This window comes from Leptinotarsa decemlineata, unplaced genomic scaffold, assembly GCF_025532065.1.
Source record: "Leptinotarsa decemlineata unplaced genomic scaffold, Ldec_3_MD MMD2_tig00004677_RagTag_RagTag, whole genome shotgun sequence".
Classification (NCBI taxonomy): Eukaryota; Metazoa; Arthropoda; class Insecta; order Coleoptera; family Chrysomelidae; genus Leptinotarsa; species Leptinotarsa decemlineata.
This window is the reverse complement of record NW_027412610.1, coordinates 163,876-188,697: the sequence shown is the minus strand read 5'-3', so window position 1 is coordinate 188,697 and position 24,822 is coordinate 163,876. Positions and strand designations below refer to the sequence as shown.

Here is a 24,822-nt window from a genome sequence, read left to right as displayed (position 1 = left end):
GGTGTTTTTCTTGTCAATTCGGTCATCAGGAATAACATATCTCAATCTTGTAGGTATACAAGATTGAGATATGTAAGTAGGTGTTAGGAATCACACGTTAAAAGATAAGACCTCATTAATCCTTAGTTCGCACAAGATTCGACTTCTGAGGGTTGTCATTCATAGGGGTGCGACAGCTGGTTAACGGAAAAACAGATTTTGAACAGATACAAATTCAATTTTCGATGATACGATTTTTTGAAGTTTCCACCCCATTTCGACCCCGTTACACAGCATGTAGAAATATGTCGTGATGTTTGTCTTGTCGATTTGGTCACCAGTAATAACATATCTCAGTTTGATAGGTGTACAAAGTCGACTTTTCATGTTACGAATTTAATAAATACTTCCAGCCCACGTTCACCCTCTCAGACATCCCAACCTTTTATGTGTATAAATTCTATTTCATAGATACGATTTTTTTAAGGTTCCACCCCCTCGGACAACCTGTAAAACTATGGCGTGATGTTTTTGTCGTCGATTCGGTGATCAGGCATAACATATCTCAGTTTGATAGGTTAACAAAGTCGATTTTTCATGTTACGAATTTTATAAATATTTCCAACCCATTTCCACCCCTTCAGACGGCCTAAACGCTAGGACGGTTCTTTGTTTTCACTTAGTCAGTCAACGAGCGTATCATTATGAAAAATGATATGTGTACAAAATCGTTAAATGAAAAAAATAATAGTTCAATATTTTTTTCTCACTGTAGCTGGTGTGAATAACTTCACACCAGCTACAGTGTTTTTTATATCTCGTATGTAACTAACACTTCTGATGCTTTTTAAATTTAGTCATAGTTTTAACATAAAAAACTTCTTTTCGGGCCCTGAAGAAGAATTTAATTGAATTCGAAACGTCGGTAAGAAACAAATTGTATTTCTGAGATAATTTGATCCTGTTACCCAATCAAGCTTTTTAAATATAAGCCACTTGGATCACAAGACAATTCAAAAATAGGTTTTTTTTGGCATGATTTAACATTTATTGAAGAATATTGTGGAAGGTTGATATATCTAAAAAGGTCGATAAAAATACCTGAAGAAGTGATTTAATCTTTTTCAATTCTGTTTGCAGGAATCAATTATTCGTTCTAGGTCAGAAAGTCCTTGAGATGTGTAAACACCCTTTTTATATAATCTGTGTTGAAGTCATCTATTTTTTTTTCTTGCCTTTCACTGGTCTATATTTGATTAAATAATTGATTTTTTTGGATTCCCATTAACTTTCTACCCTGAATATTAATTTTATCTTTCGAACAGAATAAATTTTTTTAATATAAGGAAGTTTTGAATACCTCTGAATAAAATAATAGATATTGATGCACCTACCTTATTTCCTTTATACATTTTTAATACCTACAAATAGATCTGAATTCAATTTGAACAATTACGAATAAAAATATAACCAGAGATATTCTTGCATAGTATTCGACATGTTTTATAACTTTTATATAGTCCTCAATTTTGTCGCGGAAAATTCCACACCCATCAACATCTCGAATTTTATTTTGCCAATGACAACGTCTGATGATATGAAATTGTATAACGTTGGATAATAGATACTGGTGTGAAGTTGGCAACCACCTTTCAGAAACCACTTCGATTCCAGCAGCTATATTACTAGTGGCTTCGGTGAAAAAAATTCCCAACCTTGTTTTTAAGAAATATTTGAAACTTATGTGGTACGTCAGGAAACACTATTTCAATACCAACGTGAAAGTGAGGATGAGATCTATCCTCAAATAATAAAAAACGAACGGAAAAATATTGCCAGCTTGGAATTTACAAGGTATATTGGGAGACATCGTATGGACATTTCATTTAAATATCATTCATTTGCAAAGGGGATAATAGAATGTAATCAACCCTCAAATGATTAAAAAGAGATAAACATTTAAAAAAATACTGTTAGCTTCATAGTGTAAATTTCAAACCCACAGTATTTTTTGTAAAGGACATATGTAGAGTTTTGTGAATGTTTGTTAGATGTTTTTCAACAAACCCTGTGAATTTCAAGCTAGCAGTATTTTCATAAATAGACATTTGTTTCGATTTTATTAAGGGAGTATTGTGATCCACCCCTATGATGTACCTCGTCATCTGATTTACAAATGGGTGAACTTAATATGAAATGTTTGTAAGATGTTTCCCAACACAACCTGTAAATTTGAAGCTGACAGTTATTTTGAAGAAGAGACTTTCATTTCCTTGGGGGCGAATTACACCCCTAATCCTCTTTGCACATAGATGAAACTGTTACGAAATATTCGTAAGATGTCTTCCTACACACCCTGTAGATTTCAAGCTTGCGGTATTTTCATGAAGGGACTTTTATTATTTTGGAGGTGGATTACACCGCTTCAACTCCTTCGTAAATAGATGAAACTTTTAGAAAATGTTTGTGAGACATCTGTCAACAAACCCTGTGAACTGCGAGCTGGCAGTCATTTTCTGAACTAACTTATATCTATCTTTTTTCATTCGGGGGTGGATAATACATCCCACATCCCCTTTACAAATGGATGAACTACTTAAGATATGTTTGAAACAAATATTTCGATACATCCTGTGAAACTTTTGTTGAAGTTCAAGTAGTAATTTTCTTGAAGGGTATTGCAATTTTTATTATTCGAGGGTAGATTACACGCTCTCATTTTTGTAAGTCTTTGAAATTGATAAGGAGTTTTCAAAGGGTGTTTTCTGAAGTACCATATAAATTTCAAATGTTCAGTATAAGAGATAGTTATGCTAAAAATATTGTTTTTTTCATTGAGGCTATTGTTAATTTGGCTGCTGAAAAGTGGCTGGCAACTTCACACCGGTATAATAGAAAGAGGACTGACATGTACGAAAAACTCACCTGTTTGTGCATCTCCACATTAAGTCCATATGACATTTCGTAGTACTGAAACAAGAAAATATATATATATATTTTTTCATAAAAATTAATATAATGTGAAAGCATAGCAATGCTAGAATTCGCATGTTAAAATATAGGATTTCATTAACCCTTAACTCCCACGAATCAACCTCAACGATTGAGGGTTGCCGTTCGTAGGACAAACGTTGAATAACAGTATATTTCCTTCTAATGTGGTTCCATCAAATTATGACAAATCTGCAAAAAAAGTATTGAGAGCAATTATTTTTATAATTGCGTAACAAAACTTTTTATTATGCAAAATACATTCAGTAGTAAGCTCTAAACACATTTCTTCAACCCAGTGAGACTCCTTTTGGTACATTTTCGTTTGTAGGAAGCATTTGGAAGGTCTCTCTGAAGCGTTCAACAGTAGTCTGCCATCATTGAGACGCCCCATATTCCCTAGTATATTTTTTCCATCTCCTTAATATCTTGGTGTTAAGGTCATTTTTATTGCCTAAAAATTTTCCTGTCCTTTTTGAAGGCAATTCACGCATCTCTTTCGAGGATCCGTCAATATATGGTCCACCAAAACATCTTCCTTCAACTTTGCCTCTGACATGCCTGGAAACTTTGATGTTGAGTATTTGCAGCAATTTCCATCTTTTAGAAGTGACTATACGAATTGTTCATCAAGCCCAGTTTTATATGAAGCGGTGCTAGAAGAACTTTATGAGGAGGCACCAAAGTTTCATGCAGGGCGTTCTTCACGCCAACGTTAGGCTCCCTAGGAAGCCAACACTTTTTGGTCCAGTGATTTGCTCGGACTATACTATCCTACAGACACAAAAAAGCAAAGGAATTTGGTAAACCCAGATCCCAAGATTTTTGAATCACCTCACACTTTATCTAAAAGAACAACTGTCCAGACCAGTATCAACTCACCTATATTGTACGTTAATGGATTGACACCTATCCGAAAATAACAACTCCCCTGGCTAATACCACGAAGGGCGTTGGATTATATCCGACATGTGTCAGTGCAGGATTTTTCACTGAAGTTATTCCTGCGAATGCTGTTGGCGATTCAACTGTCGCAATCGATTTTCAAATATTGGGCCAAACTCGCAGACTGGTTTCGGGCTGTTAAGCCACTCGTCAGTGCAAGGTAGTATGTATTATTAACATGAAGTCGATGTTTTCCTATAAGTGAAAATCGAATTCCTTTCAGAGTATCATTCTTTGAAAAAAAGCTTAAGCGAACGACAAACAACATGTTTGTTATCGCCCCATCTGCTTATGAACGAGGTAACCAACCGTATACCCGAATTTCCAAATTCTTGTAGGTTTCCTTGAGGTGTACGGAATGACCGATAGGAAAGGTGGCATAGAAACCGCCATTATGAAGCAGAACTGCTTTAAGGCTTCTTCTTGAAGCATCTTTGAATATACGCCACTGTGCTGGGTTATATGAGATATCAAATGTATCTACCAAACTTTCAATATTGGTACAATAAACCAATTTGTCATCTTGGGCAAAGTAGGAAGTGAACTGCTTCTAACGATATCTAAACAGGAGGACACACTCTCGGCAAAAGTAAGTTCTTGCTTTTGAGCCTTGATCTCCAAGCAACTTGACAGCATTTTTGGGACAATTCAAGTCTCTTCCAATCATTCAGCTCACCCTAGAAATATAATTTAGAATTGTTGTCATCTTCAAATTCAAAACTTGATTTGTCATCAGGTTCAGGTACAGCACTATCTTCGTCAGAACTTGGAATCTCTTCTAAGGAACAAGGTAGCAGGGTATGAAATTGACTGCTTTCGTTTTGAAGTATACCCTTTCACATTACACGAACAAAATTAACAATCATCAATATGGTTCTTTTGATCATGCCATAACCATAGGAATCGCATATTGGAAAACTTTTTTCTTGCCCTTGAACCAATTGCGAAGGTCTTCAACACATCGTTTGCAGACTTTATGAGGTGCCCAAACTTTATCCTGACCTTCCAAATTTTAAGCCAATATACGCGAAGTATACTTTTTTACCGAGTCCGTAATATTATGTTATTGTTTCAATACCATTATTAACCACAAATATAACAGAAACTGTCAGATGAATTCACACACTTCCACACAGACGACATTGAATGAAGATCTATGAAACAATGACGAGTAATTGTACCGAGGCCCTTTTCTACACTATCGGAGCGTGCACTTTCAGATAACATTATGTTTATATTTGCTAATTTAACTTACACAGGGCGTTCTTTATTTAGAAAGTAATGATACTTATGGCCTGTATACATTTAAAAAAAGTTATAAAAATAAAATTGTACCTATTTTATTCCAGTTAGTCCAAAAATCCTTTTCTTACTCTTACTTCGCACCTAACTTCCTGAATTACGTACTATACTATATACATTGCTTTCCATATCAATTCAAAAAGACTTTGAAAACGTATTACTTAAATATTCAGAAATATCGTTAACTGCTTTTATAGCAAACAAGTCATTTTTATTATTCCTCCTTATATCAAACTCCTATAGAGATTCATAATCTTTCGAATCTTCACAGAGAGGTGATTCAGCTCATCCAGAATCCACTTTACTGCTCCAAAAAAATAGTATGATCGGACTGGCAAACATATTAGTAGTATCAACTTTGCTCTTCCCCGAGAGTTCCGATGACCAGATTTGTCACAGTGTGTGCTGATACTCGCCTCGCCAGTTCACTGAGTAAATATACGTCTCTTAGGCATCCACATTGTTCAGCATAATTCAATCTACGAGCTACATATCCTTTACGCAATCCTCGCATCGTCCTTTTTTAAGATGGACAGTTTCACATTGGTCTTTTCCTAATTCCAATACCATAGCATAAGTGTACTCTTCCACTTCCGATTAACATCCTTTTCTACAGATGCATGAAGTTTATGGTTTTCGGTTTACAGGGGTAGGTACCCTTGAGTTTTTCTGACTGCAACGGACGACGACAATAGTGACATACAGAAAACATGTTAGTTGGGGGAATCACCCTGGAATACACCCTTTCTACCTGTTGTTTGGAATTTATCCTGACCAGATGTTGAGTTGAAGCGAATGCAGAGTTCTGCGTTCCACATCTATCGATGAACAGGTTCTCCTCCTAGACAGCGACTCCTCTCTTTGACCCTTTCTACTCATATATCTGTTCGAATACACGGTCAAATTTGGGGTACTTGGTTATTAACCACCAGGGCTCTTTGAACATCTTATTCGAGGTTATCGGATGGCACAGATCTTCGTGTTAGTCAATCGAAGCTCTCTACAGAAAGTTTTGGAACTGCCATAGGACTGGAGTATCTGCGGCTGATTATGACTGTCCCTCCAGAAGGATTCCACCCGATCAGCGGTCGGTTGATTATCCACAACACGCGTAGGGTGTCTAAGAATAAGCAAGGTTTCTCGCGGAACTTGAGGTTTACCGCGAAACTTCTCGCTTGCCTTACTAATAACTTCTTAGAAGGCACTAGCATCCGTATACTATCAAGAAAGTGCTACCTGGTGGTCAGCAGCACGTATTGACTCCAAATGTTATGAACACGTCGAGTTGGCGGCTGTTCGCATCACGGCTTGTGAAAGGCTTGTTGGCCGCCCTATAGTCATTCTCACATTAGATACAAGACAAATACTGTCTCGCCGACTCAATCGTAGACTCCTTCCTGTCTTCCCATCGTTGAATCTTTTAACTGTAAGGTCGACGTTACGTTCTTCCGATTGAACAACGGTGCCCTGTGTATTATTATCATTATTTCCAAAGGTTGTGCTGGTCAGACCCGAAGCTCCATTCAGAAGGATGCGCCAACATTATCAACCATTGACCACTCCCTACACCGAGAGGTAAGTGATCCCTGGATCCGAGAATCATGTTCCTCAAGCAGGCGCATCGATCAAATGCCTTCTGCAGTTGATCGGCAAAAATGTGTGCCTTAGTGAGGCGAAGCGGCATGATCTTGAGATTCGAGAGGAAGGAGGACATCATTCCAACAAGAACTCCAATAATCAAAACAATCATTTTATTCTGTATTGTATATGTATTCTGTATGTTGACTGAACATTGGCTAGAGGAGGATGAGCCTCTGTATATATCAAATTACTTTATAGTTTCAAAATACTGTAGAACTAACTCGGTGCGTGGAGGAATATTGATCCTTCTCCACGAAAAAATATGTGAAACAGTTAGTTTTATCAAATGTGATAAATATGATTATATGTTGGTTGAAAAAGAATTTGAATTTTCAATGATTTACTGTCAAGTTTATGATGTATACACACGGAAAAAAAAGATTTGTTACTTCAAAGAAATTTATTTAGTCTAATTTATTTCATCATTGTGATTAAATATCATTCATTCCAAACCACGTGTGTATTGTATCGATTAGATGATAATTTTGCGGAGACAAAATGAAATTCTCATTTTAATTTCTCTAATATTTCAATTCGAGAGGTATTTATTTAGACAAATGAATAGTGGATTAGTTCAAGAATAACATTTATTGAGTTCTCAAAATAATTCGGTTGAGTCAAACAATATAATTTTATCATATCAAAAGTACGTCTGTTGAATGAAAACTTTCCAATTCAGTTTAGCATTATGGGGTGCTGTTTTGACACTAATATATAAATGAATCAGCTGAATATTTATTTTCACTTCAACAATACATATCAATACATTTAACTAATTTTGGAAATAACTTCAATACTATGGATAATTTCATTTCAATATTTTTATTATTTGTTGGTTTGAAAAATTAAATTATTTCCTTGAAAGAAATGGTCTAGTTGAAATACTTCTAAGGAAAGTGCCGGTCGGCACCATTTGCGTTTGCGCAAGAACCGTAAACTAATCACAAATGGAAAAAGAAATAAAAATGTGATTTGAAAGGGTTATATTTTTAGGAGTGATTAATTTTTTGGGAAAGAAAGTTTTTGGCTTTCTACTACTCCATCTGATACAAAAAAATGGATGAGAGAATCTTCCAAAGAAAGGAAGGATTAATCAATTTGAAAATAAGTAACTCTATACATGGATGTGTAGATCATGCAAAGAAGTAACTTTCAGACACAAACTGAAAGAAAGTCCTCCTGAAACAGCTACTTTCATATAAACATTGAATTACACGAAAGAAAAAAATTCTTTCGAAACAAATACTTCTATATGAACACTGAATTATACAGAAGATACTTTTCTCTATTCAGTTTGTATATCGAACATTTGTGGAGGAATAAGAATCAGATATCATTCACATGAGTTCTACTTTGAATGAATGGTAATAAATTGTACTCACATGGAACACTGTCACCCTAACTGGTATACACGTGTTTCGCCTTAAGACACTTGCCTTAAGGCTCTTCAGTACCAAATTGGATAACATTATAGAAAATACACACACTTCATTCATGAATTACGATTTTGAATGTCACGGAATAAGCTTGATCTGCTTATGTCATCGATGACATCGTAATGACATTCATTCACCTATTTGATTTAATCCCAGCCATGAGGAATCTTATTTGATTTGAAAGGGATATATTTTTAGGAGTGATTAATTTTTTGGGAAAGAAAGTTTTTGGCTTTCTACTACTCCATCTGATACAAAAAAATGGATGAGAGAATCTTCCAAAGAAAGGAAGGATTAATCAATTTGAAAATAAGTAACTCTATACATGGATGTGTAGATCATGCAAAGAAGTAACTTTCAGACACAAACTGAAAGAAAGTCCTCCTGAAACAGCTACTTTCATATAAACATTGAATTACACGAAAGAAAAAAATTCTTTCGAAACAAATACTTCTATATGAACACTGAATTATACAGAAGATACTTTTCTCTATTCGGTTTGTATATCGAACATTTGTGGAGGAATAAGAATCAGATATCATTCACATGAGTTCTACTTTGAATGAATGGTAATAAATTGTACTCACATGGAACACTGTCACCCTAACTGGTATACACGTGTTTCGCCTTAAGACACTTGCCTTAAGGCTCTTCAGTACCAAATTGGATAACATTATAGAAAATACACATACTTCATTCATGAATTACGATTTTGAATGTCACGGAATAAGCTTGATCTGCTTATGTCATCGATGACATCGTGATGACATTCATTCACCTATTTGATTTAATCCCAGCCATGAGGAATCTTATTTGATTTGAAAGGGATATATTTTTAGGAGTGATTAATTTTTTGGGAAAGAAAGTTTTTGGCTTTCTACTACTCCATCTGATACAAAAAAATGGATGAGAGAATCTTCCAAAGAAAGGAAGGATTAATCAATTTGAAAATAGGTAACTCTATACATGGATGTGTAGATCATGCAAAGAAGTAACTTTCAGACACAAACTGAAAGAAAGTCCTCCTGAAACAGCTACTTTCATATAAACATTGAATTACACGAAAGAAAAAAATTCTTTCGAAACAAATACTTCTATATGAACACTGAATTATACAGAAGATACTTTTCTCTATTCAGTTTGTATATCGAACATTTGTGGAGGAATAAGAATCAGATATCATTCACATGAGTTCTACTTTGAATGAATGGTAATAAATTGTACTCACATGGAACACTGTCACCCTAACTGGTATACACGTGTTTCGCCTTAAGACACTTGCCTTAAGGCTCTTCAGTACCAAATTGGATAACATTATAGAAAATACACATACTTCATTCATGAATTACGATTTTGAATGTCACGGAATAAGCTTGATCTGCTTATGTCATCGATGACATCGTAATGACATTCATTCACCTATTTGATTTAATCCCAGCCATGAGGAATCTTATTTGATATGAAAGGGTTATATTTTTAGGAGTGAATAATTTTTTGGGAAAGAAAGTTTTTGGCTTTCTATACAACAATAAAAATTAATTGGCGCTCCGGGGCGACTTCATTGATTCCAGTGGCGCATTTGCTTTTTCAGCTGCAGGAAAACCCGGAAAAACCAAATTGACAAATATTATTGCACTGTGGCACATAATGTATCCAAAGATATAAAATCCAATATTAATCCCTTGAATTTTCTTAAAGACAAATCAGTTTCAGAAACGTTTTTTTTATGTTTACAGATGTTATGGAAATTAGAAACATTCTTAAAGAAATTAAAAATTTAAACTCGGCTGATTGGGATGACATGAGCATAAAAGTATTTACCAAGTTGCCCAACTCCGCTATCACAGCTTTGGTACAAGCTATAAATACAAGCTTCATAACGGGTGTATTTCCGGCATGTTTAAAAACAGCAATTGTTATTCCTTTGCACAAAGAAGGCGATACTAACAATCCTGCCAACTTAAGGCCTATTTCTATGCTACCTCCCTTGCTAAAATCATAGAAAAACTTATTAAACAAACAAGAAGTGAATGGCTTTGGAGATATATCTTTGAAATGGTTCAGATCATACCTGTCAGAACGTACTCAGAAAGTCAAACTCCCGGACAACATATTCCATCTCCAGAAAATTACTTGTGGTGTTCCACAAGGATCGGTTCTGGGCCCAATTCTCTTCTTGTTATATATTAACGACCCAGCCCGCATTAATATGACCGCAGAAATAACCCAATTCGCTGATGACACTACATTATTTTGGCATTGCAAGAATGAAAGGGAACTGCATGATTTGATCAGCATGGATATTATAAAAATGAAAGACTGGTATGATGGTAATCTCTTGTCATTTAATATCTCAAAAACTAGCATCATCACCCTCAAGTGCTTCCCACACTAGATATCTACCTGGGTACTCAATTAATATAAAACAAAATGTCAGCAAAATTTCTGGGATTACAAATTGATAAAAATTTGGATTTTGAAGGTCACATAAATGACCTATGTAAAAAAATTTCATCAGGATGCTTTGCAGTCAGAGTATCAAAATGAATTGGGCACTAATATGGCAAAAAATGCGTACTTTGCTCTCATCGATTCCCATCTGAGATACGGTATCTGTTTTTGGGGAACGTGTTGCCAATACATGTTTGATAGGGTATTTGTACTACAAAAAAGAGGAATTAAAAATATCTGTAGAGTTGGATTCAGGGATTCCTGTCGACCTTTATTCAGAAAGCATAAAATCTTGACCTTGCCTTCCATACTTATATTGAAAATGTAATGTCTGGTGCAAAAAAAATACAGGACGGAAATTTTCATTTCACCATGACGAAATACCAGAAATAAGCTCAATATACGTTTACAGATTCCAATATCATCAAAAATTGAGAGGTCTTTCATATATAATGGAAAAAAATGTTTAATAATTTGCCAATTGAGATTAAAGGCATAACATGTACCACTAAATTTAGAAAATCTGTAAAAAAGCTTCTGATTTCAAAGGCTTTTTATTCTTTAGACGAATTCTATTCAGACAGAAATTTAAATTATACAAACAATTAATTTTAATTATTGTGTTTCAGTACCTACTGGTACTTAAACTATGTGACTTTTCTAACTTTTTGTTTAATGTTTACATTTAGCTCTGAACTGTATAGTTGAAAATGTTTACGAAGTTGATACTTACTGTTATTTTCTATGCATTCACTTTTATATTCTTATGCTTTATAGTTTTTATATTATCATACTTACATTTATGTGTTGCATGAGAATATTCATTATTATTATTATTTATTTCAATATGTAGCATATATATTATTACTTTCTGACTACTTTTTCACCCCAAAATGCTGAAATCACCAAATGTTCAAATAATACTTTCAGTTTGTATAACTTATATTCTTTAAAATAATATCACTTTTGACAATAATATTTTATCTTCGACAAAATGTTTTAAGTTGTGTATCTTATATTTCTTAGAATAGTAACACTTTGTCAATGAGATTTCATCTTCGACAATAAAGTACATTTTGATTTGATATTCAATAGTTATCCAGTTTTTCTCCTATTTTCGGGCGATATTTGTCTCGAGCTGAAAACTCCACAACGAATATCGTTTTACAATAAATTGATGGATGTAGCCGTTACTATGTGGTAGAAAATCGTAACGAAGAAAAGAGAATTGAAACGTTTTATGTTTTTTAACACTCTTATTTGTAACTAACGTTACTGCAGTTTCGTCCTATAAGGACATTTTCAAACTTATACATTGAACTTTTTGTATAACTTTAATGTATACATTTGAAAATGTCCTTTTAGGACAAAACTGCTGTAACGTTAGTGACAAATAAAAGTGGTGAAAAACACATAAAGTTTCAATTCTCTTTTTTTCAATATCGTCTTACTTTGATGGTCGAGGAAGACTACATCAGGCTCATTCACTTCTATCATTCTGAGGATGAGAAATGAATGATTCCAATGAATTCAGTACTTCTTATTCCCCACAATGGATTCAATATTCCCAGGAGCATAGGGCCAATATCCATGTTTCCTCAATACCATAGAAGTGCCGAAGATGATAATATGACACTCGTAGTTCCGCGTCATTTCGTAATTATTATAGAGGTACACAGACATGAAGTTTTCTTCATAGATCCGCTGCAAAATACACTTTATGACCAAATTTTACAGCATAAACACCACCTGGGTATTTTTTTCCATATATCTAGCGTAACTATAGCTACGATAAACCTTTTGTGATGACATTAATACTTTCTGGGGATATTCGTTATACATATATTCAGGTAAAAACTTGAAAATGCAGTTGTCCTAAGAATTCCTATTTATTTTTTGTCAAAAGAGACCAAAATATCCTATATCGATTATATTTATATTTCAATGTTCTGAAACAAGTTGGCATACGTTTTCAAATAAGTTTTACATAAGTAGAATTCACTGAATGGGAAAATATTTGATCAACCTTAATCACCTGCTTGTTTCGAATCGAGTCGAGAAGACAGCGAGATCTTATGTCGTTTAAATAGGCATCATATTGAATAAAATATCTGACACATTCTGTCTGTCACTGAATCATTACATCCCTTGAAGTAGGTGTTTACACGACTCAATAAATCCGTTTCGTAACGTCAATCCTCTTTCTTGAAGTTTTAGCATTATTAAACTAATTTGATAACGTTGAATGAAAATGGTGTATATTAACGCTGGATTTAGTAACATCGGTTGGATATCTCCCAACAGATGAAACCCACTCGTATGTGTGACAAGTTGGAAGATCCCTGGTTGATCTCCGATGATGAAAACTATTTTTCAAGACTTCAATGTTGATAGTCCCTACTTTCGTCAGTGGGTACAGTGTGGGAAAAACGAAGACGGAGAATGCACTAATATCAATTCTTACTCATATCAAACCAGACAACACATACACTTTTTTATTGCGGTAAAGTAAGATATTCAACTCACCAACCCTATTGATATTATCATTGTTCTTTAAATAGTAAATTTAAGTAATTTAAGATTTTGAGTAATCAATTAATTAACTATATCTGTAATAGTATTTATGAACATCGTAAATAATTCTGAAATGATTCATTATGCAAGAGAAGCGTGCGCATTTAGTTTACACCCGATTATCATATTATTATCACATGTTAATAGTTTCTAATACATCAACAATTCTTGAAAACGAAGGTTAAAAACGAATAAATTATCGTTGTGTTATATATTGATGATAGTATCTTGTTTACGACGTGTGTATCAATATATTCCGTACATATTATATAAATAGCTGTAAGTACATATATTTTGTTTATATGGCTCGAAGCTATAAGTTCTCTTCATCGTGAGTCGAAAATACTTTGCGAAAAAAAAAAGGCAAATGTCCATTCGTTAACAAATGATCTCCATGGACAGAAATAATAGATCAACTTTATCTATGAATAAATATTTTTTTTTGAACTTGACAATCGAATGTTTTCCAAAAAATAACCATTAATTCATGCTTTTTCAGACAATCGCTGTCTAAATTTCTTGTTAGTAACCAAATAATTTCGAACCATATCCTTAGCCGACAAAGTAATGATAACGAAACGATGTAGCTGCTACTCAGAAACAACATAACCTTTCAATAAAGAATTGCTTTTATTTATGAAATTCTCTAAAAAGTAACTCCGGGTTACAGTAGAGCAAACCACCCACCCCAACCAACCGGCTACCGTCCTAATCACATTTTATATTCCAACTTAGATTCATTTGATAATGGAAATATTTCAGTGTGTGGAACATTTGATAGGGTCATGTACAATTTGAGTTTAAAATGTATATAACGACATATACATACGATGAAATGTGAAATACACACAGTTTATTGGATTTGAAAACAACTATATTCGTGTAGTATACAAGAATAGCAATACCAGTGTAACACGATAGAGAAACGTCAATTGACGAATTTAGATTTCGGCTCACGTTTTCATAGCCAGCTCTCTTCAATGTCCCGAATTCAGGCTATAATAAAAAATGTCTGATTAACCGTCTTTGAGAACTATAAGAATATGGCCATTGCCTCTTTCGATCACATAACTAGCTGTCAGCAAAATAATCATGCGACAACACTGATTTCAATGTCGGGTTATCGGTTTTTCGTTCCACCGTGTACTTCATTCACGTAGACCTTTTCCACGGCAAGAGTTGACATCCGGACCGTTATACCGCCGCCGCGCCCGGAGAAGCACCAAACCATAAACAGCCATTTCACTTGTGTATCAGACGTGACAAGCACCTTGTCGAGCGCACTGGTAATCGATACACAAGACCCCTTAACGGGGTGCCTCGACACCCGTCTGTTCCTCTCGCTCCCCGACCCTTCAGAAAACGATTTCCGGTATCGCTCATGGCCATCCTCCGGAAAAGTTTCCAAGATTCGATTTCGAAACTATCTGTGTGGGCTTTCAGTCTCAGATAAGGTGTTTTGATTCTTCCTTGCAAAATGTACATCGATTAAAAATGTGGAATACAATTTACATATTTCATAACTAACTCTATCTGTTGTTCGCGTGGACTTCCAGTTTTTTTGTGTTTCTTACAGCATACAATGCTTCTGTAATTGCCTGTCTTAGATTCATAAAAGGATTGTTTAACGAACCTAAAGTATAAGGTAATCAAAGTTTCAGCCAAATCAACTAAACAGTATTTTTAAAGCCTTTTTTCCAAAATTTTTTGAAAAAAAGATTTTAAACACAATTCACAATTTATGAGACATTCGTCTCATTTTACAAAATACCTGGCTATTCCTGTTGTTTATGTAGCGCGTAATAGAATAAGTACTAAAACACACGGAGCGGTTTCTGCCGAGTCGGCAGCCGACTCGGCTGCCGAAGCGGTGCATCCTTTATGGCAGTTCTATTGAATAAAACAGACGGTGCGTCAACGCGCGGTTCGTGATGGCGGTGGCAGCGCGTATCCTGCTGGCCATCATGCACCGCGCGCGGGTTTACGACTGTAGTCGGCACATCAGTACATGTTTGCTTATGAGACTAAACACACGTAAGCGGTTTTTGTTATTAACAAGTGACTCGGCGTTGTCAGACCAGTATGGAAACTTTGGACGTTGAGAAATTCATCAATGAGATTCATATTAGACCAGCGATTTGGGATATGCGTTCAGAGGATTATTCCAACAAAATAAAAAAGAAAAGTTCTTGGGAAGAGGTAACCAACGCCTTTGTTGATGAGGGTGCTGCAGTGGAGGAGAAAAAACAAATGGGTAATTACATGAAAACTAAATTTATTTATTAATAAAAAATCATCAGTATTTAATTATACAGGGTGTTTCAGTTTGTTCGTTCATAACTTCAGTAAACGATAGAACATATCAAAATAATAAAAGTATTTTCTATAACATTTTTCTCTAAACGCTTCGTTTTCAAGATACAGGGTGTTGAACTTTTTAAAAAATATCAATATTTATTTATTATCTCCCAAATAAGTACAGATTTTTTATTTAAATTTTGTACACTTTAGTCATAATGAAAGACCAATTTTTTGATGTTCCAAAAATTTTCCTTGGAAAAGCAGTGTCGTAGTTATGGGGATTATATTATGACTAAGTGTACAAAGTTTGAATAAATTTTTTTTATTTGTTTGGGAGATAACGAATAAATAGTAGTACTTTTTTAAAGTTTAACGCCCTGTATCTTGAAAACGAAGCGTTTTATAGAAAAATGTTATAGAAAAGACTCATATTATTTTAATATGTTATATCGCTTACAGAAGTTATGAACGAAAAAACTGAAACACCTTGTATTAACTTAATGATAATTTTCATATTTGTGCGTTTTGCCATTCCAGCGGATTAATATTAACAAAATAGTTAGTGAATTTTTGTCTGCAGTTAAGAGCTCTTGGATTTCCTCTGCTCAATGAATCAGTGGCTAAATTTGCCAAGCCATTTGCTGATCTAATGTCATCATCACGGTGTCCATCTCTTAATCTGACCAAATTATGGAGTACGCAGCACGCTTTGATTATATCTTGGGCGAAATCAACAGATACGTTAAGCGGTCTGTGGAAAATTCGCCACTTATTAGCCAGAATACCAAATGTACATTCAATGTATCTTCGAGCTCTTGACAATCTGTAGTTGAAAATTTTTTTTTCAAAAGATAAATTTGATCCACCATAGGGCCTAAGTAAATTTTCTGAGAGTGGAAAGGCTTCATCTCCTATTATTACAAATGGATAATCAATTACATCTCCTTTGATGGAATCTGCTGGAGGAATTTCCAGTGTATCATTTATCATTCTTTCATATAGTGTGGAATTTTTAAAAATTCCAGAATCACTAGATTTTCCATAGGAGCCAACGTCTACGTATGTAAATAAATAATTGCTATCACACATTGCAAAAAGTACCATTGAAAAATAATTTTTATAGTTGTAGAACATAGAGCCGCTATTAGCAGGTTTTATCATCCTTATATGTTTTCCATCGATGGCTCCTATGCAATGTGGAAAATCTGCATGTTTCTTAAATCCTTCGGCTATTTCGAGCCATTTTTCAGTAGTTAACGACGGAAAAGTTATATGTCTAGCATGTGTCCATATAGCTTCACAAACTTCTTGGGTGATTAAACTTGCTGTGGATTTTCCAATTCTAAAAGCATAGTGCAAATCGACAAATGAATTGCCAGTAGCTAGGTACCTGAAATAAAAGGGTACTTATCAAATAAAGCTTTTTTTCAGGCATTTTGCTTCAAAAAAAATGGAAAAACATAAGGGATAGGTACGTCAGGGAACTTAAAGAAAATAAATAAAAGTCAGGACAAGGACGAAAAGTCAAAAGTTCCTATATGTACGCCAACCAATTGGGCTTTTTGTCAGATGTAATCCAACGTCGCTCCACAGATACATCTATGGATGATGGGGCTCCTCTATCACCAAACAGTCAGAGTGAATCTGCGTCAGAAAGTCCTACTACAATACATGATGACTCTCCTACTGTTCATGTCGCCAAAAAAAAGAAAAGGAAACACACTGGAAAAAAACTTGTGGAGGCCCTTGATAATCATAGTATTCGTCAAAAACAAAAAGCACAAACAGTAAATTCTGAAGAAGACGACGATAGATTATTTTTGTTATTATTAGTGCCTTTTATGAAATCCATTCCCCCACACTTTAAATTTGCTGCGAGAATGGACATTATGCAAAGCATAAATAAATATAATTCCATACAGTCACCAGCCCCCTCTGTATACTCACAACAATTACCGTATAACCAAATTCCCACCCAGGCTCCAAACCACCAATCTGGAATACTACATGAATGGCAATATTTAAATCCACATGCTGGACCTTCCGGACTTCCAGACTTTAAGCAAAGTCCTTCACAACAAGAGCCCCAAGCTGGGCCTTCTGGGATTCAGCGGCAGAGTACTGAATCCCCTTTGATGTCGCCTGGAAGCTCGTATTCCCAAGATACAGATATAACCCAATTATTTTAAATGCTATTTTGCTAATAAACATGATAATATAATACTTTTTTAAGAATAAAAATATTTTTTCAGATTTTATTTATTTATCTTACCTTAAAGTTATAAGAACCTTTTCTTCTACTGGTATGCTTTCCCTCATGGTAGTATTTCTTTTTGAACATGAATCTTTAATTATTGACAACAATTCTTGGAATGTTCCTCTTGACATTCTGGTAAAATTAAAGAATTTATCTGGATCTCCGTAAGTTCGTCATACAGTGTGTAAAAAAATCCTCTATTTTTCCTCTCATTTATTATGGGATGTATCCAATATTTGCGATTCTTTTTTTTTCTTAATTTTGTTATATAATAAGCCTGCAGTTATTAGGAAAAGCAAATCATCATCACTGTCAGAAGAATTCATACTTTATGCCAACGATGCGAACCACTCAGACACAACTAGACAACTGCGAAAGATGTCTCGATAAAAACGTGTCGGTCGTAAGCTGCGGTGACGCCTCGTGTGTTTTGAGCCGCTTCTCTGTCGAGTCGGCGCCGACTCGCCAGAAACCGCTCCGTGTGTTTTGTCTCTAACTTGCACGCACACGCACACGTCTACAGAATGGCAGGGTATCCTCCGATATCTAACAAAATGGTTGATGTCATTCTTCAAGCTGGCATAACTTTTCATTTATGAACTGATTGAAATAAATAAAATTATAAAAACTGTAAGTGAAACTTACCACAATAGTGATAACTATTTTTATATTTCTTTGAAAAGATTCAAAAAGTACCCGCTTGCTGTAAGTAAAAAATTTCTCTCAAAATGTTATTGATTCATACTGAATCACTAATTCAGTTATATTTGTGCTGTTCAGTGGTAACCAACTAAGCGTTTGAATAATTTTGAATAATTGACACGATTTTCATGTGAGGAGAGGTTGGAAAGCGTTGGACGTTTGTTATTTCTAATGAAATAAATACAAATCGTGCTCATTTCGTTTGGTGGCAAATTTTTTTCAATAGATGATAAACAGGTAGAAAAATAACACACAAGCGGACCCACATGGAAGAAGAATTCAAATATTCATCGCAGAGCCCACCAGCTCATTACGAACAATAGCTGAACCCAACTTCAAAAAGCTCGAATGCTTAGAATTATCATAACTGGCTCTTCATTTCTAAAAGAAAAATTCATTGATCGGTACCATAACATTGAAGGATGTCTTACAATTAAAAAACGTTTTCCACATAAGAACTGAAAACTGTCTCTGGATGCCCGATTTGCTAACCGAATTAACAAGTGGTTCCAATTTCATATATCAAGGGTGTCTTAATTTCATGAGATTTGTACATCAAATTCTTAACTAAGCGATGATCAATTCAAGATTTAAGCAGGTATTCCTGGAATTTCAGTATGGTTTTGTAAGCGAGTCTATTATATTTTCAGTAGAACGTGGTTGGATTCGGAATTTATCAAATTCCGACTTTAAACTCTGAATTTTGTTAAATTCGGAGTTTAGGCTAGGTTTTTTGATGTGAAATATCTATAGTCGCATGTGAAACCTATTGCTGGCGTGACGACGAGTCACCATGCCCAAGCTACTGTGCGATTCTCTTCCCACTGGTTCGGCGTTACGTTATCTCTCTCGCCACACTGAGCTTGGATACCTATAGGTGTATACAGTTGTGTTTACTACAGTATACATAACCTGTGTTTTACTGAATAAATACTTTTTGAAAATGATTAAAAATAAAATGGGATAATTTATAAAGTGAAAGTGAGCAGCTTCCTGCACTATCAAGTCATCAGTGTGCATTTATCTGTGCATTAAGCCCGCGTATATTTGGTGTGTCCCAAGGGTCAGTAAATGTAAAACCTACTCTCTTGTTAGATTAAAATTTACACAGTTTTCATAGCATACAATATTTTTAAATTAATTATTAATTGATTTTATTTTCATTCTTATGAAAAACCATGCACTAAAACACTTGCTTGAAGAATTAATTTCATAAAAACTGACGACAGACACATCAAAAAACTAATTAATTAAGTAATTTATTTTATAGTGATGTGGAATTTATTATCGATATTTATAATTCAAAATCTTCAGTAATATATTGCAATAACTAGCTGAGATTCTTCAGTTTACTAGTATATTAAAACCGTATTGAATTTTTTGATGTATACTTTGATTACATATTTTTTATAAATATTTCAGTACCCAATAATCACCACAGGAATCAGAAAATATTATTATTGATGTTTCACATCTACAGGCTTTCCGTGATGGCTCACATTTTTTTTAATTACCAGTTGGAACTCGTCAATAAGACCTGGGGAATAAAGTTCGGTTAAGTACAGCTTGTCAAATCTAGGAAGAGACTTGAGAATTTTCTTTCTCTTTCTCTCTAATAGACTTCTAACGAACGCACATCTAGTGGGCGGGACCATAACGGAATTCAGAAAGCTCTTCCTACATTTGACAAGCTGAAAGTCGAAGTGTTTCTGCGAAAATGAAAAAATTCTGTACCCAGTTGTCATCAATTTTTTTTGAAAGGCAATATGCCTACGCCAATCGAAAATAACTGGGAATCTGCACCATAATATAACACTTTGCAATTTCAAGCAGCTGATCGTGCCAGCGTGGTAGAAAATGATCGTTCGGGAAAATTAAAAACTGCAACCACATCAATAAATGGTGCTAAACGACCAATGAATTGAAGTGAGAGTGATAATACTATAAAGTTGTTTGCCATCTGAAAACGAAAAATGTTTAGGGATTCATTTCAATTAAACGTTTGACTCAATATGCGTTTTTTGTCAGCGAAGAAATAATGGAGAACCTCGTTTATCCTTGATATTCGGAGATTGAGTCTCCTATCGATCCCATAGATGGCGTCTTCATAGGGAAATATATCATATTTACCATCAGGCTTGTTTTTCTCAGCACACTTCAGTGGTTCAGCCTGGCACCCTTGATGAAAACTGCAGTGAAAAACAGAAGATAAATCTCGTTCTGCGGTCGATGTCGAAGGTTGGCTTTGCTACGGACCGCCTTGGGGAGCCCCATCAATCCTTGATATTCGGGGATTGTGTCTCCTGTCGATCCCATAGGTGGCGTCTTCGTGAAAGAAAGGAGATGCCATCACCTTTACTTTTAGGCTTTTTCTTTTTAGTAAAGTTCGGTGATTCAGCCTAGCACCACTGATGAGACTTGGTGGGTTGAAATAGTGATGTCGTATTGGATCACAAATCCATCGATTGTTTAAAAAAAAACGGCTGCTTTTAAAATGTTTTCAAGAATAATGTTGCTAGTAATTGTAATTTGTGTATACCATTCTTCTGTTTACAAATACTCTTTTTTGACTCTGATAGCCTAGTTTTAATTTTAATGTTAGGTTGATTGGTCTGTCTTTGTTAAGCACATCTGACGTGTTACCTAAGTTAGTATGTTACAATGTATTTTAATTGAACACTTCTTCAACTAATAAATTGATTGCTTGATTGATTAATGTGCAATAAACTTACTAGTCGAAAGGATGTTGCTTACACAGTGGATATTTGGCGTTGAATACGCCCGAATAAGCTATTGTATAGTGAAACGTGTTGTGGTTTTGTGAACTTTTATTAGAAAAATATCATCGATCATGTGAATAGCAGCCAATAAATAGCCGATATCAGATATTCAAAAACAAAGTTCTACCTGCGATTTCAAATCCGAAACCTAATTTTTAACATGAATATTTCATTTATATTAACATCATCATTTTATCACAATGCGCATTATTCTTAGTAGTTTCCAATTCCCATTTGATTAAATCACATTGATAGATATCACACACCAACCATTCTATTACGTGACCTTATCCTTCGAAAAATCAATACTTACAACCCACGACATTGGATTTATATGAAACTTGAACATATATCTCGCGAAAAGATCTGATCACGTTTGGTTAAATAACAAGAATGAGATGTGAGACAGAGATGAAGAAACTATCAGCATTTTCCAGCATAAAGATTTTTAAATGAGGAATCGGAAATCCTGAAAATCCGACCATTTATTATTATGAAAGCATTTACGTGTCTACGGCAAACAAGAGAGACGGGAAATTTAATTCGTTGCCAGTCTGTCAGGGTTGCCACACTAATGCGCTTTTCGAGCTGGTGATTTGGAAGTCCTAACACAGGGCCGTGCTTATTTTTTTCGTACGTTGAGTAAACCCGGCAATGTACATCAAAGTAGCCACAATATATTACAATTTCATTTTGATTGTTCATCTCTAGATAATCAAGGCAATAAATACATTGAAAAATAGTAGAGTTGATATACCAGCAGGGGGGGTGTCCGATAAGAAAACCATATAAGGGCTGATATGCCACTAATTTGAAAAAAATGTAGGTATATACTATTCAATATAATATAAAAAAATGAAACATTTTTTGATACCTCTCTTAGATTTGATATTGAAAATTCACAGATTTCCCTATTGAAACTATAGAAATCGTATAAGAACTTTTTTGTCAAATACCTACAAATGAATGATACTCTTTCGAATTTGAAATATGCTGAACTATTTCAGTGAAAACGCAGAAATTCATTTTCGATATTTTTTATTTTTTGTGAATTGTTTTAATCAACCGTTGCGAATAATAGGAAAGTTCAATTAAACGCTATTCCAACTATTACAGTTATATTTTGGTTGATTTCCGGGTTCTGCCGTAGTCTTCTTTGGTTACAATATCCAAATGTTTCAACTGCAACTGCGGCAGTTATCTTAAGTTTCAGGTTTCAGTAGATGCGTCAAGAAGTTTACTTCCTCCACGCCATTGAAGCTGACTGCAGCAGTTGCAGTTGAAACATTCGGAGAAACCAAAGAAGACGACGGCAAAACTCGTCAACCAACCAAAACCTTGATGTTAGTCGTGAAAGCCTACATTCCTATATTACTGAGTTATCTTCGATGATTGGTTATTACGGCTGTGTAAAGCGTATTCATGTTGACTTAAGTAGTTTGGTGTGCTAATACCTGTACCTGTATTTGATAAATTGTTAATATCACTCGTCGACCCTTTTCTTCCTGCCGTCATACTGTTTGCCATTGTTGAACTTCTAAGAATGGAATTCCATATTCGGTTGAGGTTCACAGCTTCTTCTTTTCTGTGTTTGTGGATCTCTATTGCCTCCAAAACCAGTCGGCTATGATAACTCTGGTTGGGTTTCGTTTTCTCGAACAGAATTTTGTGGTTTTCTTCACTTAGTGCGTTTTCCGCCACAACCAACTTATTCGTTTGGCCTAGTCTGCAGTTTCTTTCATGCTCCTTCAGCCTTGTTCCAATGGATCTTTTGGTGATTCTGATGCATAGCTTTCCACAAGTGCAAGGTATGCGATACACACCTGCTGCTGATAGTTAGTCTCTCTTATCTTTAGCTGACCTGAGACTTTTTTGTATTTTTTTGGAGGGTTTGAGAACCATTTCGATGTTGTGTTTCCCAAGAGTTTTCCAACCATCTGAGCCTCCTTCCCATTTTGAACCGTGAGACTCTTCAGTTCCATGGCCTTGTTGATCTCGGGAACACTATATCCACACGATTTCAAGGTCACTTGAATATGTTCCAGTTCTTCCTCGAGATGCTCTGATTCACATATTCTTCGAGCTCGTTCAGTTGGAATAGGAGATGCAATGCAGGTATGCATTTCTTGCTGCGCCTTCTTCCGCCTCCTTGAGAGTTCAACCAGTTCAATCGTGATATTTATACCACCACCCTTCCCATTTGACGTAATCATCCAAAGCCAGCCCTCTCTTTTGACTAGCATGATGGTTCGATAGTGCGTGCAAGTATTTATCCGTGTGCGTGGGTTTTCGGTACACTTTGTGGGTAAGTCTTGCACCACATCGTTCGATGAGTACATCTAGGATTGCTATCTGTTGGCCTGTTCAGTCTCCATGGTGAACTTGATGCTGGGGTCTTGGTCTAGGAAAAAGTTTAGAGCATCCCTTGCATGTTTCCAGATGACGAAGGTGTCATCTGCGTAACGTAGTAACGTAGCCACAAGGTCGGTTTTAATTGGAAGATTTCGATTGCTTTCTCTTCAGAACGTTCCATAAAATAGTTGGCTACTACTGGGCTAAGTGAACTTTTCATCGCCACGCCATCTACTTGCTCTTTGAAGTAACCCCGCCATTGAAAGAAACTCCCCGTGAGACATGCTGTGAAGAGCCCCTCCGATGTCACTCGGAAACAAGTAGGCTAGCCCTTTCAGAGAGTCTTCCAATGGGACATTGGTGAACAACGGTACAACATCAAAGCTGACCAGAATATCTGTCGGCTCCAGAGTTAAGGTAGGTTTTCCTAGCGACGTGTTTTTTGCGCAGCAGGAACCGGGTTCGTCCCAATTGCGTCGGTAGGGGCGTGAAACTTATCACGCGGCGTTTTAATGTTTTCCTAGCAAAGCGTGTTTATCTGTTCAGCTGACGTACTGACGGACAACGAACAGTGTCTCGGGTGTGTCATTATGGGACAAATCCAATGATGAAAGAAAATTATTGCAATGATTATTCTTTACCAAATGAAAAATGATGAAGAGGACCATATTTTCTGAAAACACGGGTACTTTTGAAAATAAATAAGTGACTTTTATAAAAATCGGGAAAACGAGGGGTTTTTCAAACTTTCAATCAATAGCCATCTCATTGGTGAAGAAGTAAAGTTCAGGAAAAAGTATTTTCAAAGTATTTTTCAGGAAAAGGTAATTTAGGCTGTCCCGGGAAAGGTTCGCATATGTTTTGAACCTTGTAGAAGAGGAACTGAAAATTTCTTCCTGTAACCGAGTTAAGATACAAATTACACCTGCAGGAAAATTGGCTTCAACTCTGAGGTAAGTGGACAGAATAATAAAATTAAGAAAGAAACCATAACATTTATTATCTTAACTTTCAAAGAATAATACAAAATTGAGAAATACATTAATTAAGAAATACATTATTACGAAGAATAGAAGAACAAAAATTAAGAAGAATAAAAAAATTAAGAAAT

The 24,822-nt window shown here is 35.2% G+C and overlaps 2 protein-coding genes across 13 annotated transcripts in view; one reads left to right on the top strand and one right to left on the bottom strand.

Moving 5' to 3' along the window:
* The window catches only part of gro (TLE family member transcriptional corepressor groucho), a 217,689-nt gene that overhangs the window by 99,812 nt on the left and 93,055 nt on the right, over positions 1-24,822 (bottom strand). For 10 of the 12 annotated variants that reach the window (XM_074179212.1, XM_074179213.1, XM_074179215.1 and 7 more), the window contains one exon: positions 2,905-2,949. In XM_074179212.1, the coding sequence (XP_074035313.1) occupies positions 2,905-2,949 (45 nt within the window). Of the gene's footprint in view, positions 1-2,904; positions 2,950-8,240; positions 8,553-24,822 lie in introns of those variants that run through there. The other 2 variants (XM_074179218.1, XM_074179223.1) reach the window with 1 other exon arrangement.
* Positions 12,743-17,826, top strand: LOC141484134 (uncharacterized). Its single transcript, XM_074179225.1, has 2 exons — positions 12,743-15,573; positions 17,052-17,826. The coding sequence occupies exon 2, from the start codon at positions 17,159-17,161 to the stop codon at positions 17,807-17,809; it is 651 nt and encodes a 216-aa protein (XP_074035326.1). The 5' UTR covers positions 12,743-15,573; positions 17,052-17,158; the 3' UTR covers positions 17,810-17,826.

Bases quoted from the DNA above. Each gene is read 5' to 3' on its own strand.
- LOC141484134 (XM_074179225.1), top strand. From the start codon at position 17,159: ATGTACGCCAACCAATTGGGCTTTTTGTCAGATGTAATCCAACGTCGC.